The sequence below is a fragment of the Fopius arisanus genome, unplaced genomic scaffold (genome assembly GCF_000806365.1).
Source record: "Fopius arisanus strain USDA-PBARC FA_bdor unplaced genomic scaffold, ASM80636v1 scaffold00001, whole genome shotgun sequence".
Lineage (NCBI taxonomy): Eukaryota > Metazoa > Arthropoda > Insecta > Hymenoptera > Braconidae > Fopius > Fopius arisanus.
Window position 1 is genome coordinate 4,188,604 of NW_011887740.1, and position 16,930 is coordinate 4,205,533.

The following is a 16,930-nucleotide window of genomic DNA, read 5'->3' on the forward strand; positions in this document are numbered from 1 at the left end:
CGAGGGGGGGTCGCCAGGCGATACTCCGTGCATACGCACGCACACCGTCCATGCGCACAGACCACACAGGCCACACCGCGGGCAGTCTCAATTTGACGAGATAAGATAATTGCGAAAATTGGAGGTACTTGCTTTATTCTAGGATGGCTCACCATGTGCATATAAATAAATTAAGAGAACAAAAAAAGTATTCGGGTGAGAATTGATGGAGCAAAATTCCCCTTGCTTATCAGTGATTTTTCCATCGAGAGGCTCAATAGAAAATTGAATTCCTCAAGAACATGAAGAAGAGTGAAGAATTCCACTCCCCTGATGATATTTTCCGTACTAGACACTCCCGGTAGTTTATAATATCACCGAGGATAATAAAGATACAAAGGTTATTTATACAATATTCTGAAATAAATTCCTTACAGTTGGTGTTTTATTCAAGGATCTCAAAGGAAACAGAAAATATTCAAAAATTCAAGTGAAATCAAAACGTTTTATGCTACTCAAATGATATAAATATAATTAATTTAGCCATTTTTTTTTACTGTTCAGGAGCAGTCCCGCTGAGGTGCAGTACTACGATGCCGCTGGGATCACTCAAACCCCCAGAACTGAGCCTCTACTTTAGTCAATCATCTCTCGTTGACAGTTCATTCTGAGGAAAGGGAAACGCAACAAAAGGTAATAATTTTTTTATTTTAATTTGAAAGGTCTGTATTACAATGTAAAATAACAGTTTTTAAATAAATGTTAAGTTCGTAATCGCTCTCTAGGTGTATCCTCAGTTTCGTATTCAATCTCGACTTTAGGTCGTTTGGACTGTTTTTTCCTCCCTTGACCTAGTTTTGATTTCGATTTGCTGGTGGTAGGCATGATGTCCTCGATGTCACTTGTATCACTCTGAAAACTATCGGACAATTCGACTCGCTCTCTCTGCCCAGAATCACTCTCTACTTCCACTTCGTAATTATCATCATCGTCATCACTGTCACTCACAGCCTCCACGAATCTCCCTCCATTTTTGGCAAATGCATTAGCATCTGCTTCCAACTCCATTTCGACTTCTTTCTCAATTTCCTGCTCACTTTCCTCCTCAGCTTCACTTTCTCGTTCGCTCTCGCCTTCCACTTCGACAGCCTCCACAGCCTTGTCGAACACTTGTTGTGGGAAATTGTAGATATCCTGGTACATTCCTTGCTTCAATCTGTCCATCAATTGTTTCTCAATAGCAGTATCGAGCTTGGCGGCAACCAGAGCCTTCTCCTCTCGCCTCCTCTCCCTTCTCTCAATCTTTCTTTGTAATGGTACGAGTTTTTTCTGACGCCTGAGCCTCAACTTCCTCATGCGAATGAGGTACTGAGTGATCTTCACGAATCTCTGTTTGCATTTTGCCTTGATGAATCCTGGCCAATACAGCAGGTTCTCGTTAATCTGGTGGATGGCTTTCTCGAAGTTCCTAGACAGCTTCACCTTTTCCCATTGATTTTTAGGCTCATGAATTCTGTCAGATTATGAATTCATTAATAATATCAGACATAACCAACTTGATTAATAATCGAATTTCTTTATCAGGTGAAACACTTGAAAAAATGATAAAATCCCAATTTACCGTTCTGCAGTCCTCATGAACAAGTAAATAATTCCGTTTTCCTCTCTCACAGTGGCATACTGACTGTTGGCCAAAGGGCATGAAGCTCGACTGCACAATCCTGTCAAATTATACTCATTTCTGCAGAACCTCTGGCCCTTCGTACTGAAATAAAAAAAATGTCAATTTCCAAAAATCTGTTAACCCCTAAATAAAAAACATATCGACTTACTTGACTTTGAACGAGCAAAACGATTTATTGATAATGCTCCAGACGACCTGAAACAATTTTCTAGGTTATAACCCCTAAATTTAATATTTCCTCCCCTGAATAAACGAACTTACGTCGTCGTGCTGCATTTTTCTGACAAATCGCTATTCCTTTCTATCCGAGCCTCACCCACAATTTATCACCCTTAAATACCACGCGATAAACACGTCAACTCCAATAAAAAAATCACCACGTGCGTCCACCAACAATTCCAAATTTCCATCTAATTTCAGAACCCAGAGTCGATAAAGAGGAAAATCTGGAGTAGTCTGCGCACTTTCCCTTTCTTTTGTCAATAAAGTCAACAAAGTCAACACAACAAACCCAAATTCAATGACACGTCAATTAACTATTGATTAAAGATAATCCGGAGTGACTGGAGAGATTTTACTAATTAACTCCTGTATTTCTCCATTAAATTTTTTAAATCCGGCGGCGTCAATTTATTTTTTTTTCGGAGCAAATTCTTTTTATGTGTTAGTGTCACTCCTGCAGCCAACTTCACTCGTGCCCACCAGTAAAGATCAATTATTTGCAGCAGTAGGAGATATGCCCTGTTTGAGTCAACATCAGTCACCATCAGCTGTTGTCTGACCTCTTCACACGTGAAATGACAGTTATTTAAAAAATCCTTTGACATGTGTCAAATAGTGTCATCAAGAAAACGTGAGATACAAGTTAGTGCGGATTAATTCAGTGATATTCATGCTTTTGGTGGAGTTGGCTGGATTTTTCTCACTTCTGATAAAATGAACGGAAGCCTTGGTCTGCTTCGTGGTGGTCCTGATCAACATCCCACGAGATTTGCGGATTATTTTGTCATCTGCGGACTCGACAAGGACTCTGGACTCGAGCCAGACAAGTATTTCGGTGAGGCCATGAGGTTTTTAGAATAGATTCAATTGTTCGAGCTGATGCTGTGCGATTTTCTTTTTTTCTTCGGTGCCTTTCACTTCTTTTTGATGGATTTATTCACTGTAATGTGACCTCTGTGCTCTCGATTTCACAATGCATGACAACTCCAGATCGCACGCGCGATTGTTATCGTTTGTGTTTTTCTTTTTCGTTTTTAGAGGGAAACGGACTCTAGATTTTTCAGTGGTATCACGGTCGTGTAACAATTTACAGATTGAGATAAATTGTGCTAATTTAATGATAGTTTTGTTGAAAAGATTCTGAAATACTCGTGAATATTCGATAATTGTGATGAAATCACTTCAGAGTCTTTGGACTTAAATATTTTCGTAATTTGACACGTAGTCTGCTTTTTGCAGAATTAAAAAAATTAAAATTAAAATCGGAAAAACCCCTCAATTTTTTCATGCCCCCCAATTCAGAAATAAATCAATTAATTGGACTTAGCCGGGAGTCATTCCAAAGGGAAAGTTTTTTTTTCCGCGGATAAATATTTTGCATTGTATAAAGGATGACTAGCTAGAAAGCAAAAATGTAAAAACGCACTGTTTTCCGAAATTATGTTGAATTATTGAAAGTCCGGTCAAATTCGTCCGTAGAAAACATTCGATAACCATTCATAAATATTAAATCATGATAATCCACTGACTTTCGTAATTTAGACTGAAACATTCATGAGACTGACGGTTCTACTGTTTATTCTTAGTATAAAAAAAGTGGAATCAGTTTTTTTTGTAATTGATAATTTGAGAATAAATTCTTTGATAGAAAATTCCAACGGTGAAAGAGTATTTTTTCTGTGGAAAAATAAATTGTCAGTCTATTAAACATTTAACGAGTCGCTAGAATGGAGAAAATGTCAAAAATACAGGTTTTATTTAATAAAAAAACTGGAAATTGCAGTTGTCATTGATTTTAAATTTTATTTTGAATTTTAAATTCGCATGCCATGTTACCCCACACAGTGATCCACCATCAAAATGTTGAATTGAAACCCAAGCATTCTTCCGTCCTGGTTGGACAATGAATTTCACAGGAAGTGAAAAGATCCTCGAGTGTAAAAAGAATACCACCCGCTCGGTGGGGATCAGCTGCACAGATTTTTCTCAGAACACATGTTCAAAGGAGTCGGTTTACACCTCTCATCCCTCATTTTCTTTTTTCCTCGATACCAGGGCCCTCATTCCCCTTATCATCACACCACCGCGATACCGATACGGGTAATTCAGTTCCTCGAGTACTCGGAAAATCTTATTACATTTAGAAAAAGAGCTGGTGAAATGGACTACCTCGAGTTGGTTCTCAACTTTAGTATAGGGTATTTTCTATTCAGCCCCTTAAGGATCACCTCAAGGATTGCGCCTTTCCATGAGGATTTTGCCGGTAGGTAAATGGGAAATTAACAAAAGGCCCCGTTACGACTCCCGAGGACCCAAAGCAGCTGCAGCTGTTCGGTCCCTTTTATTTTCACCATTGTATCTTTGAGACCGAAGATTAAAACCAGATACTGAACGAAACTATTCCATTCGGTGGTACTCAGTTTATCTCATAAAATCGGCACTTGCCTAGTACATTAATTTTGTAGACTGAACGAAATGTTCACCGACGATACTCTCCCCCATCGCCACCAATTGACGACAATTTGTGTCAATGGCTCTGGTTGGTGTAACTGACAATAGAGACGTAGGAGTTTCGAAATTTCGTCTATTTATTCTTAAAAACAACGAATAAAATCTCATTATTCTTATTTTATCTGAGATACTTCAACAATCAATATTGTACATCGCCATAAAAATTCTTCTGAACTATCAAAAAAAAATATCTTAAATTTGAGTCAACGGAAAAACCTCCACGAATATTCGAGGGAAATCATAATTAACAATTAACAATTTAATGATAAAAATCAATACAAACAAAACTGCTGTCTAATTATTCCATGCATTCCACACAAAAATCGAGTAGATAATTTGTAAATTTCACTGAGTTCCCCGAATTAGAAAATTCTTTATTTTTTCCTCTGTACTGAATTCAATGTCGCAGTGCTGTAAATTATTAATCAGCAGTCCTTGAGATTTCCCTCTCCCGCTGTGTAGATTAGAGTAATTAATTAAATAGGATGTTTAGTATTTAAAACGGAATTCATTCTGGAGTAGTAGAATGAGTGATCGATTTGCAGACTCAACTGGCGGAAAGTTTTTCATCGCATGATTCATTTTGCCGCATCAATTACTTGACTCTGGGCCAATGCAATTGGTCAATTGGTCCAATCATTGTATAGTTGAGTTGCCGCGAGGCAAAAGGGCCCACTATTTTTATTTAACTGGTTTTATTATCGAAATTCAACTCCCTGCAGATACACAAATGAATTGCATCTGTGAATTGCATTGTGTGGCCTCTGAGTATGTAACGCGCACTCGAGGGTTACTTTCATTGGTGTATTGCTTCAGGAAACCCCACGACAAAGGGGGTAGAGGGTGGACGAGGGGAAGGGCTATGGGAACCCCATGTTCGTGACTCACTGAGGGATTCACGCGTAATCGTTCCTACATCAGGGCGAAAACCTCGAAATCCCCTAGTAAAAAAGTCGAGACGATTCACCCCAAGAGTTTCACCGGTTTTCAACATGCAGTGGTCAAAGAGGATCCGGGGAGGTTTTAGCTTTAATTCTCAATGAGACAGATTTTTTTCTGAATGGCTCGTGAAATTGCCCCACGCAATTCAAAGGATATCGTAGAGTCGGAATTCAAAGTTGAAGACTGTTAAAAAACATTTTAATAAATTTTATTTTATTCTGCATTTTTTTGCGGGTTCAAATTGAATTCGATTCGACCTCAAATAATTGAGAATTCAGACATGTTAATTTCAAGAAATTTTTCGAATTGGGTAATTAAAAAGTATTTTGAATGGTCTGATGCGTGGGTACTGAGACTCATGTATTTACACGTGTTTTCACGTTCAATGGCCCATTGCAGACATGGGTGAAAATACTCGTCTCCGAGTGCGTGCATTGACCAAATCAATAGTATTCTCACGCTACCGACGAATTATTCCTTCACCAAGTAGATAAACTTCCGTCTGGGCTTTTAACGGCTGGCTTTCTGCGCATTACACGTACATTTTTAGCTTCTGAATGTATCTCGTGACCTCTTCCAAAGGGGCACAAAGAGCGCCCTGATAAACTTCCAGCTTCAAACAGCTCTCGTACTCTTTGTGAATGCGTAAAATACCCGCGTATTTACGGAGCTCATGTCTCTTATCCCCGGATTTCCATGAAAAAAAATATACGAGATGAAAAATAGACTTTTATCATTGAGATTTGGGTGGAGCTGAGACGGTAAACCTTCAAGCAAATAGATCTGCTTCTAATCAATCATTGTCATTGTTCAATAACTTGCTGTACCTCACAATGGCCAAGCCTTTGTATTCTTACGTATTATATTTTTTTTTCATGCGCTCAGACTCTAACTGGGAAATTGCGTTTGCAATTGTCCACGGTCAATTAACCACTCTGACAATCGTTGGGCACGCAATTTTGCCCCCTTGAGGAGGAAGAAGCGCCACTGTGTCTGCACATGTCTCTGTACACTTCGTTTCACCTTCAATTTACCAATGTTTTTTGCGCTCGTTACAGATCCACACCTAAATAATAATGAAAAAGACAAAAAAAGTTCGCAAGACAATTCACGGACATTAACTTCACAATTTTCCGCAAACTATTCTTTCCCTTTTTATTTTCTCTCTATTCCTCTACTCAAAGATTGGTGAAGATCTGTACCGATCTGTTTTTCTAATTATAAATATTTTTAATAGAATAAAATTGGGATTATATTGTATGAATATTATATGGATATGTGGAAATATCAGTGTAAATACTGTGACTAGGCCAGACACTGTCGGTACAATCTTATTTTAGTACTTTGTTTGACAGCCTAGACACTAATAATCTCACTTCCCTCCGTCAACAATTTCAAGGTTCAATACAACGAAATCTGGAAACCCCTGATATTCTCATTCCTCGTCTATTATTTTTTCACGAAAATCTTGGGCTGTTATCGATCGGCAGATAATCTCATAAATGGATTTTAATAAATTGGCTAACGAATCTCCTGAACTCTCAATTAAATCATCCATTCACTACTTTTGTTAATGATTTTTTTTTATTGATTTCCCTCGGAAACTATGAATTCCAGGTGAAAACATTAAAATACTTTTCTTCAACTAATTAAATCTCCGACAAAAAAAGTATCTTAACATTTTCTTCTATAATCAATAGTTTATTGATAAATTGATATAGAATAGGAGTGCAAAATTCTATTTATCTCAGCCCACTCCTGCTGAACAGTTATCGAAATCAATCGATATTCAATAAAAATTCGGCTTATCCCCGTTGACTGCTGATTCTCGTGCCTTGGAACCCAATTAGCCATTCGGAGATTGAACCCGAGCCTTCCAATCAGACCTAATATCGCGACGAAGCGATTGAAGGCCCTTCCCACAGCATGCCACATCACATTCGATCTATTTTCATCCTTGAGCTTGAAATAACGACAATGTTTAATCACAGCCCAGTTAGATAGAGTTAAAAGAAAATTCAAAGTACGTATTGTCCGGAGAGGGCTGTGGAAAGGCTTCCGTTTACTATGCGGTCAAGTTAACGCTGTGTCACCACTCGTGCGTGCAAAGTATATTCTGATTAACCTTTAACCGGAGCATTTAATTAACGAGTTTCCCTTCCATTCTAGGAGATTCTCTGCAATGCACACCACTGGACAGAGCCTACAAGAGTAAAGTTCTTGGGCATTACCCAGACAGTGTGCCCTGGAATCCATTTGACGAACATGCTGTGTGCATGGTAACTACCAATTCAAATGATTCATTATTTTCATTATTAATTCATGAATAAAGGAAATTGGATAATTGAATACAATTGCCCAATTTTTAATAATTTTTTCTTATAAAATGAAATCCTCGACTTGCAGCTATGTCTCCCAAGTGGTCTGCGCTTTCGCACGCAAAAACACTCGGTGGAGCCGTCATTCCACTCGTTCGTCCTCACGAAAGAGGATGGCCGTCGAACGTATGGCTTCAGCCTGGTGTTCTACGAGGAGTGCCGCAATCGTAAAATCTGTGCAGCAATGCAAACACTCCAGGCAATGTTCATAACCGAATTGAGCAGCGGTCAGAATGGTACACCACCAGCTCCAAGACGTGGCCAAGACAGCCACAACACCCGATCCCTTCCCCGTCACTTCAAACTCTCAGCCCATTCCCCAGGTGCCGCTCTGGCCTACTACGACTCCACAAAAGACAAACTATTGGTGACAAAGTCAATATCACTAATCTGCCAGCAGCCCTACCTAAACGCAGCCAAAACATTCCTGACGAATCTTTACAAGTGTGTTCCTCGTCATCCAGGCCCTGGCCTCAGCCTCGAGTCCTACGTCTACAATCTCCTGTACAACGTGCCTGTTCCCCTTCCAGGTAAATCCCTCAAGTTTTTCGTTCCAAACGACGAACCAGCGAAGTCCCCCCTGGAGCTGTTCCTCCTCTACCCCAATCTCAGTACCGATCTCCCTCTCCTGGACTACTCCATCAAGGACATGTTCACCTGGTTGGGGCCAGAGTGCGTGCTCCAGCTGTTCACCTGTGTATTACTGGAGAATCAGGTGCTCCTGAGGAGCACAGATTTTCACAAACTCATGGTTGTCGCCGAGTGCATCACAGCTCTTCTATTTCCCTTCTCCTGGCAGCATGTGTACGTACCAATTTTACCAGTGAGTCTTCATCATTTTCTCGATGCACCTGTCCCCTTCATCATGGGCCTTCATGCCCAGACTGAAGGTAGTCATCTCAAAATAGCAAGTGAGGCTAATCTCTGTTACGTCGACATCGACAAGCAAACGAGTCAGTTTCCTGAAGAGCTCCCTGTCTTCCCCAGGAAGATGCAATTTCTCGCTGAGATAAGGACACTACTGAATAAGTACAAAGTACCACATAATGAGAAGACTGAGAGCATGGTCATTAATTATCTCAGTGGGGATATCATGACAAGCAGCTTGACGTTACCACCTGGCTCGGGTTTTCATGTGCCCAGGAGAAAACATTCTCTTCATGACGTACTCGATTGGGACAGGGACGAGGTTGGCCCCAATTCTGATGCACTCCAGAGGATTGTGGATATTGTTAAAAAGACTGGGATTAGTCTAGATGACATCGACTCTGTCGAGAATATGGGAAAGGACAAGGACAAGGTACTCAGCCCTCAGGAGGAGTACAGGGAGACACTGATTTTTAATAATGCTGTCAGGGAAATTTTTCTCAATCGCTTTGTGCATTTGTTCTCTGGGTATGATCACTTCGTCATTCATCCCAGTCAGGATAAGGACGAGTGGATGAATAATCGGGACAGCATGCATGTCTTTGATAAAGCTACTTTTCTCAGTGATCAACCTGCCCAGCATCTACCCTTTTTGTCGAGATTCCTGGAGACACAGATGTTCGCTTCGCTGGTGGATAACAAGGTGATGGCTTCCTGGAATGAACTCGACTGCAATGGCAAGGTCTTCGACCAGAGGATCTCGCAGATAAAGTGAGTGTTTATTTTCTGGGACTATTTGTTTTTTTATTATTACATTATATCTGGTGCGGAAATTCGCGGTTAACGTGTATATCTGTTCAATTCGCGGATTTTGTAATGTGCCAGAAAAAAGGGAGGAGAGGGAATGCTGAGGACAACAACTTATGAAGTTACGACGACTGTAGGTGAGACACAAAGACTACTGGAACATAGACTGAATAACGTGGACTTTGAAGCTAGTCCTCCAACTGAGATCGTACCCCATAGGGCTGCCTATTTCAGGAGTTTTCCATTGCTGGATGCAACAGCCCTGAATAAAGAGCCCGCGCAGAGGTAATCATCATTAAAAATTCACTAACAAAATAATAAAGCAAGATATCTCGAATTTATCTCGAAAGCTATCGATTTCAGGTGAAAGAGTAAATATAATTTTTCGGATCAATCGGTATTTTAAGATCTCTAGAATTCGACTTATCCAATTTTACCACTTTAACACTGAATTATTCGACTGGAAAAAAAATGTCAATAATATATCAACTAATTCACTAACTCATTTTATCTTTAATCGCTTCCGACTACAGTATACTCCGGTAAGCTCTAATAATCCTGTTAGATGTCTGTGAAAGTTTGCTCGACTCCAATCGAGATTATCGGTGAAAATTGAAATTTGTTTTATCCTCGCAGCAGTAGAAAAGGTCAGACACAGTGGAAATACAAGATGAAATCGATCGAGACGAATGGCAAGCCGCCCACAGCCCCCCATCAGGAGACCCAGTCCCCAAGACCGCAGACAAAATTGTCAGCGGACATGAGTCCAGCTCTGATTGCCCAAGCAAATTGGACATTCGTGGAAAAATTGCTGAAGGTAAATATATTCATTGAATTGTATTTTTGGCTGTGAAAGAATGCGCTGCTATTTTCTTTCCCATTGAGCATCAATTCATGTGCATTTATCACTAGCGACAATAATGCAAATTAATAATTATTGCGTGGGGGAAAAAAATTGAGGAAATATTACGCGGAGACGAGAGATGTAAAAAAGGCATAAATAAAGGTAATTAATTAATTACTGATTAACTAATTGGAGCACAATTTATTCGTCAATTCCAGGACTGCAAGTCGAAGACAAAAAGGATGCTCGTGGAGAAGATGGGATCGGAGGCAGTTGCCCTTGGTCATGGAACAGAATCCCTCGTGGATGTTGAGGAGAATACTCTGGTCGCGAGTCTATGTGATTTACTGGAGAGGGTTTGGAGCCATGGACTGCAGAATAAACAGGGAAAAAGTGCTCTTTGGACGCATCTGTCTATGTACCAGGAGCTGGAGGAATGCAACGACTCAGCCAAGTCAATTGATCCACACTTTTTATCGCCTGGTGAGTGCCAAGATTGTTCTCGGATATTCTGATAATTCATCATCTCTAATTCATTCAGGAAGGATTTTCCACGGATGAATACTTTTTTCCATTTGTTGATCTATCCCCCGCGATGAGTGACGTTAGGAGGAAATCCAAACGTTTCTCCCACTTTTTGTGAGATATTTTTTGGGTACAAAAAGACTTCTTGGCATTTCCTCCTAAAACCACTCGACAATCTTTCTCTGCAGTCATTGTTGAGATTTTTTCTGGATAAAACCCTCTGTTTCTATTCCCCTCGCTTTATTGCTTCCATTGTTTGTAGAAAAAGGAAAAAATGATAGGAAACTAAAAATGAAATTGAATACTTTCCACAGAAGACATCTCAATATTATAATAATACTCAAAATATCCAAATACCCATGAGGTAAATCGAGAAGTCGAATTTCATCGATTTATCTTACTTCATCATTTCGCTACTGAATAGTACGAAGAGGAAAAAAGTTTCAGTATTTTTTCTGTGGAATTCCTTTCGTACGTCTTGAATGAAGCTCACTATTCCTGAATGAATGATCGATTCTACTTCGTTCACCGTAAAATATAATTAACACGACTTGAAAATATTCAGAACGAAATAATCTCCAATTTGGAAAGAGTAAAGATGTAACTAATGGCAGTGTTGTATGCATTTCGGAAACGCAGCGCTAGCTTGGTGCGTGCTACGGAAGCGGCTTGACTGTACGTCAATTATGCAAATTCAGGAAAAGAATACGTTATTTATGTTAAAGTAGCACTGAAGAGTGATATTTACCAGCACAATCGTCGTTTTCACTCGTATTCATTCGTTCGTTGTTATTTCAAGCAATGTAGCGCTTTCTAATTGCACTATTCGTTCATTATCCCACCACCGACTATTTTCTGTTTATTATTTCAGTTTATTTTTCTGTTTTTATTTTTTTTATTTATTTATTCTCCTCAATAGCCCCGAAAACACCCTCGAATAAAACGCCGACGAAACCGTACAGCTTAAGGGACCGACTGGTATCAACGATTAAAACGAGAAATATTTACGAAATAGCTTCTTATATCAAGGACAATCTTAATGGTAAGCCGTTGACTTGGCTTGCCAGAAAAATGGATTTATTTATTGAGGGGAAAAGTCGTCTTTATTGCATTTTCATTTATTCGATTGCTACCCTTTTATCTTCTCCGTTTTGTCGTCTATTTTTTTTTTTTTGGTTCTGTTTTTATTTCCTTTCCACTGAGAGGGAGATATGGATTTATTTCAATCGTTAATAAACATTAGTCAATAAAAAGAAATAATAACAATATAATTATAGTAATGAATAATAATAATTGATAATATTCTTCGCAAGTTATCAATTCAAATTATACGAGCAAATTATTTAGAGAGTGTAAAGTTCGTGTTTCCTTTTCGGAGATGTGAAAATCAAATTATTGAACAAATATTGATGATGGAAATCCATACTCCTCTAGTTTCCCTTCTTTTTTTTTATTTTCGTTGTGGTTTTGTATTGTATTGCAGTATTTACTCTGTCTGAATGCAAAAATTGCACGAGGCATGTTCAACGTGTGTGTTCTCTCGATTTTGCCTGCAATGCGACCTCCGAGCCGGGTTTTTCACACTTTTATATTTTCAGATTGAAATCCACGAGTTTCATACATCCTCTTTCGCACGTTCTTGTGTTATACAAACGGGGGAAAAAGCCGACAGGCAATGTTGTGTGAATATTTGAATGGTACATCGAAAATGAAACGTTTCAACCACTCGGGTGAATTTCACACGTTTGAACGCCCCATGGTTGTGAATTAGACTAAATATTTAACAGCAGCGCAAATTACGTGGAGTTAATGACGTGAGAGTAATGAGAGCTATGGGAGAAAGTTTTACGTGGCTGTACGATTTTTTTTTTAATTTTGCGAATGTTAAAAAAAAGTTAATACTACAAAATTACTTAATTTTCGGATCAAATTATAGGAGTGGATTCTAAATTTTTTATTTTGCCTTTTTGGTCAAGACAGATGATCTTATGTGAAAAAATAAGAAAAAGTGGAAAGAGATGTATGAAACTCATGTATATAAATCCAGAGGATACCCAAGTGTGTAAAAAACCTGGAGAAAATGTATCTCGTTAAACTTGGGCTTCTGAAAAATCTAGATTTATCGAACTTGGCCTTGGAAACGGATGTATCACCGACCCGAGGTGGTGACCGACGTTCGACAGGGGAAAGAAAATCCATCGGTCCTGAACACCTCCGCCCACTCCCGGACTCTCTGACCTTTGACATCCGAAATATTCAGGCTATGACTGAAATAAAAACGCACATTGGATATGCACGCGCTTGGGTTCGTCTCGCTCTTGAGAAAAAACTGCTGTCCCGACATCTCAAGACTCTGTTATCGGACACAGCACTGCTAAGGTAAGACATCTCGTGTTCCTCAAGCTCATCAGGTAACCCAACAGTGGAATTTAGGGGGAGATAACATGAGTAATTCACACGCGGATTGTTTTATAAACGGAAAAAAATCTGGATAAAAAGATGTAATGGAATACCATCCAATGTCCCATTGAAATCACTCATTTCTCCGATCAATAAATATTTAAGAACTTATAAAAGTCGATTTATCTGACTTTGCCACATGGTAATTCAATTCCAGGAGTCAATACAAGCGATCAGCCTTTCTGCGCTGCGAGGAAGAGAAAGAGCAATTTCTCTATCACCTGCTTACCCTGAATGCAGTGGATTACTTCTGCTTCACGAACAACTACCCGACGACGAAGCTGCCGTATCGAGTGGTAATATTCCCCAGCAGAAAGGCGAGTGCAGCGACAACGTCTGCCAACAGTTGGGTCGCGATGTCGGGGACCCTCTGCGAGACAAATCCAGTGCCCATTCCGAAGGGCGCCCTGGAGTTTGTCTTCCATCACAAGAACCTGGGGGTGTTGTCAACCCTGCGAATTGGTCACGACAACACTGGTCTATCACCCAAGTGGATGGTGGAGCACGTGGTGGTGAGGAACGAAGTGACAGGTCACACCTTTAAATTCCCCTGTGGTAGGTGGCTTGGTCGAGGAATTGACGATGGATCCACAGAAAGACTGTTAGTGGGGGCACTTGTCCCCAGAAGTATTGACAGCGATGAGCTCGTGGAAACTTGCTCCACACCCCCTAGATGTCGATCCCCAAGCATTCCCAGACGTCCAACACTCTCCCCTGATGAGCTGCAGCACATGCTGGGGGAGGCTGTAAATGCTATCGTCAAGTTTCATTACAGGAGGGATCACCAGGATGGCTCTCTCACTGCCCTACTCTGTGGAGAGGGTGGTCTCGTGCCCTCTCTGGAGCAGACATTCCTATATGGATTTAAAAACCAGAGGATCTTTGGGAGAAATTTTTACGTCTGGGATTATCTGCTTAGGGTCAAGGAGAACTTTGAAATGTCCCTCCTCGAGGAGATGGATGAGTACTCCAAGAGAATCAACAGGGACCGGAGGCTTCATCATACTGAGAACAACCAGAGGTTCACTATACTCAGGTGCTATTGCCATTTGATTGACCAGATTAATACTTTCAGTCAGACTCTGGGCAAGGACGGAAAGTTCCAGCTGTTCATCTGCTTATCTGCTCGGTGAGTTCATACTTTTTATTTATTTATGTATTATTAAGAGATTATCATCATTTTAATTTTAATTATCCATTTTTCAATTAAATTGAATTCTAATAATCGAAACGCAAGTCAATTTCTGCGAAGAATATCATTTTGTTGTACATGCCGCATCCAAGCAAAACGATATTAATGTGCAGTTGTCGTTGATTTCATTCAGCTTGGATGAACAGAAAAAAAAAGACGAGGGCCGAGGGGAGAATTCATTTCAGTCCTAGTTTTCTCTCGTGATGACCTCGTCACAGTATTAATTCTTCATTGCTCAAATGGAGACTAATGAACACGATTTAAATTGCCCCTCTGTGCATTCGTTTGTCGTAGAAAAATGATTGAAATTGTTTTTATAGTGGAATGGATGGTCTTTTTTTTTCTTAGAGAACAATTGCTTCACCCAATGCTTCGGCCTATGAGTGAAGCTCGTTCAACAGCGGAAATGTATGAGGAAACTTCGTTCCTGAGGAATCCAAGCCTCTTGCACTTCCTCATTCACATTTTGGAGCCCCTCAGTGAATTCCACATCGTCCTTGAAAAGAGTCTGACCCACGGGATCTCGAGTATATGTTAAAGTTTGTACAATCGTCTCACCTAGTTTAACGTTATTTTTAACGAGTTACCTGACGAATTACTCGGGTTAATGTAATTAGCTCGAGTCATGAGATTCTTGCCGCATTTTTTTCGGAGAGATGTTGTCGTAGAGGCGGAGAGAATTAAATGTTTGTAGATAAGGTTGAAATTGTAGTTTCTTGGATATTGTGGAGAATTTTCTCAAACCGCGTAACCGCTGTTCCAAAGGACGAGAGTTGTGTTGGAAGATCTTATGAAGCCTTTATTCATTTGTAATTCAATTGTGTGAGGAAATTATTTTGGCATTTCTCTGGAATTTCGTTCAATATAAGATCGTATGGACGTAATTTTGTAATTAATCATTCAAATTGAATCAATAGAGTGATAAAGGAGAAATTTATTTCATACGATTTTCCTCCACAACTTCCAGAAATATACAAAGACGTAAATTTTACCAAAGATATTTATAACGCTATTATTCCATTTACTGTTGATAATTGTTTTAATCGTTTCGATTTTTTTTTCTTACGAAAAACCTCGATTGTGATTTATCATCATTTACATGACATTAGATGATACTCTTTGTTTTTTTTTTTTCGTTGATGTACATATGTACGTGGAATTAATGTGATTTGATTTCTTTATTTTGAGGGCCAGTTTTCGTTGAGTCAGCTGTGGTTAATTCGCAGTTGAAATTAAATCTAGAACCCCGACTTTTCTCCCGCGTCATGGGAATGATTTTCCATATTGCGGTTGACTTAACGAAAAACCTGCCCTGAATTATGAAAAACCAGCAATTGTTATTTTCAGTTGTTCCAAGTTCAATTTACCCTGTGATGTACTATTCTCGAGAAATATTTCATCATAGTTTATCTTTTTTGTACGTTTTAATTATCTCTCGTAATTGAAGTGTTCAATGGACAAATACTAAATACCTCTTGAATATTTATTATCGATAAAGACAAAAAGATGGAATAATGAAATTTTTATCTGCCATATTACGTAATTTTTTTTTTTAATGTAATAGTGAGAGTTAGATTATAATGCAATTGTCCAATTGCGAATCATAGATTACATGTGCTGGAGGGTCAATAATTTTAAGTCCTTTATTTGTTGATTTTACATTTCGAAATATTTTAATTCAACACCTGAATGTTTCCTCGTAATGTCAATCAACAAATTAGTGATTGCACTGTCAGATATCCAATAGTGCAATAATAATTTTCAAAGGAAATAAAAGATGGTACTCGAAATAGACTCAAGGCCCTCCGAGTCACACCCACAATAATTAGACCAAAGTAGATGAATTATTGTTTAGATCTTCAGCAGAACCATGTCACTAGTTGCTTGAGATGTATATAAATGCTGATACATAGGACTGCGCACACTCTCCAAAGCTGAATATACTGGAAGTATTGAATGCCAAGAAAAAATAATATATCTACTATGTAAAAATCACTCGTCCATTAAATAAACTGTTCAGGACCAATCAGGAAAATGTTCAATCACAAAATTGATCCACCGATCCACCGATAGAATAGGATGTACATAATTGAAGTCACAGATAAATAAAGAGAAATATTTGGAGTCAATGTAATCAGTTGGAAGAGAAAAAGTAACTCGTAGGATTATGTTATGTATATATAAGAATTTAAAGGTCGCGAAATATACCTGAAATAAAGATAAATTAAAAAATACCCACATGCAATCATTCATTTTTTTTCTCACTATTTTTTAGGAAAGGAAAGGATCATTCTAATCTGATTGCAACTGCACGATCCTTATTATCTTATTTTAGGTGAAAGAAAACTAGATAAATATTGGAATATCATGAAGTCAAAGGAAATCCCGGAGAAAATATCCCAGGGAAAAAATATCCCACGCATTAAAAACGTGTTAAAACTCGCTTAATTTAATTATTTTTTAATTTAATTATTTTTTTCGTTATCTATTTTTTCAGGGACTCTAATTTTCCTATGGTC

General features: G+C 38.9%; 2 protein-coding genes across 5 annotated transcripts; one reads left to right on the forward strand and one right to left on the reverse strand.

Moving 5' to 3' along the window:
* Positions 1–664: 664 nt before the first annotated feature.
* Positions 665–2,078, reverse strand: Rbm13 (RNA-binding motif protein 13). The gene is made up of 4 exons (XM_011299853.1): positions 1,925–2,078; positions 1,812–1,858; positions 1,601–1,744; positions 665–1,492 (listed from the first exon to the last, which is right to left on the reverse strand). The coding sequence occupies exons 1-4, from the start codon at positions 1,937–1,939 to the stop codon at positions 742–744; spliced, it is 957 nt and encodes a 318-aa protein (XP_011298155.1). The 5' UTR covers positions 1,940–2,078; the 3' UTR covers positions 665–741.
* Positions 2,079–2,374: 296 nt separating this feature from the next.
* pns (pinstripe) lies at positions 2,375–16,645 on the forward strand. Of its 4 annotated transcripts, none has more exons than XM_011299882.1 (11): positions 2,375–2,720; positions 7,508–7,617; positions 7,745–9,354; positions 9,469–9,675; positions 9,924–9,932; positions 10,027–10,207; positions 10,453–10,717; positions 11,399–11,434; positions 12,877–13,138; positions 13,377–14,348; positions 14,760–16,645. In XM_011299882.1, exons 1-11 carry the CDS (start codon positions 2,600–2,602, stop codon positions 14,947–14,949), a joined length of 3,963 nt encoding a protein of 1,320 aa, XP_011298184.1. In that variant the 5' UTR covers positions 2,375–2,599; the 3' UTR covers positions 14,950–16,645. The 4 variants fall into 4 exon arrangements, with proteins under 4 accessions (XP_011298184.1, XP_011298168.1, XP_011298192.1 ...); XM_011299866.1 differs by lacking the exon at positions 11,399–11,434 and adding an exon at positions 11,679–11,801; XM_011299890.1 differs by lacking the exon at positions 11,399–11,434 and having other exon boundaries at positions 2,376–2,720.
* The last annotated feature ends 285 nt before the right edge of the window (positions 16,646–16,930 follow it).

Coding starts and splice junctions, on each gene's coding strand:
- pns (XM_011299866.1), top strand. CDS start 2,600: ATGAACGGAAGCCTTGGTCTGCTTCGTGGTGGTCCTGATCAACATCCC. Junction 7,618..7,744: donor ACGAACATGCTGTGTGCATG/GTAACTACCAAT, acceptor CTCGACTTGCAG/CTATGTCTCCCAAGTGGTCT. Junction 13,139..13,376: donor TCGGACACAGCACTGCTAAG/GTAAGACATCTC, acceptor ATTCAATTCCAG/GAGTCAATACAAGCGATCAG.
- Rbm13 (XM_011299853.1), bottom strand. Junction 1,745..1,811: donor TTTTGCTCGTTCAAAGTCAA/GTAAGTCGATAT, acceptor TTTTTATTTCAG/TACGAAGGGCCAGAGGTTCT. Junction 1,493..1,600: donor TTCATGAGGACTGCAGAACG/GTAAATTGGGAT, acceptor ATAATCTGACAG/AATTCATGAGCCTAAAAATC.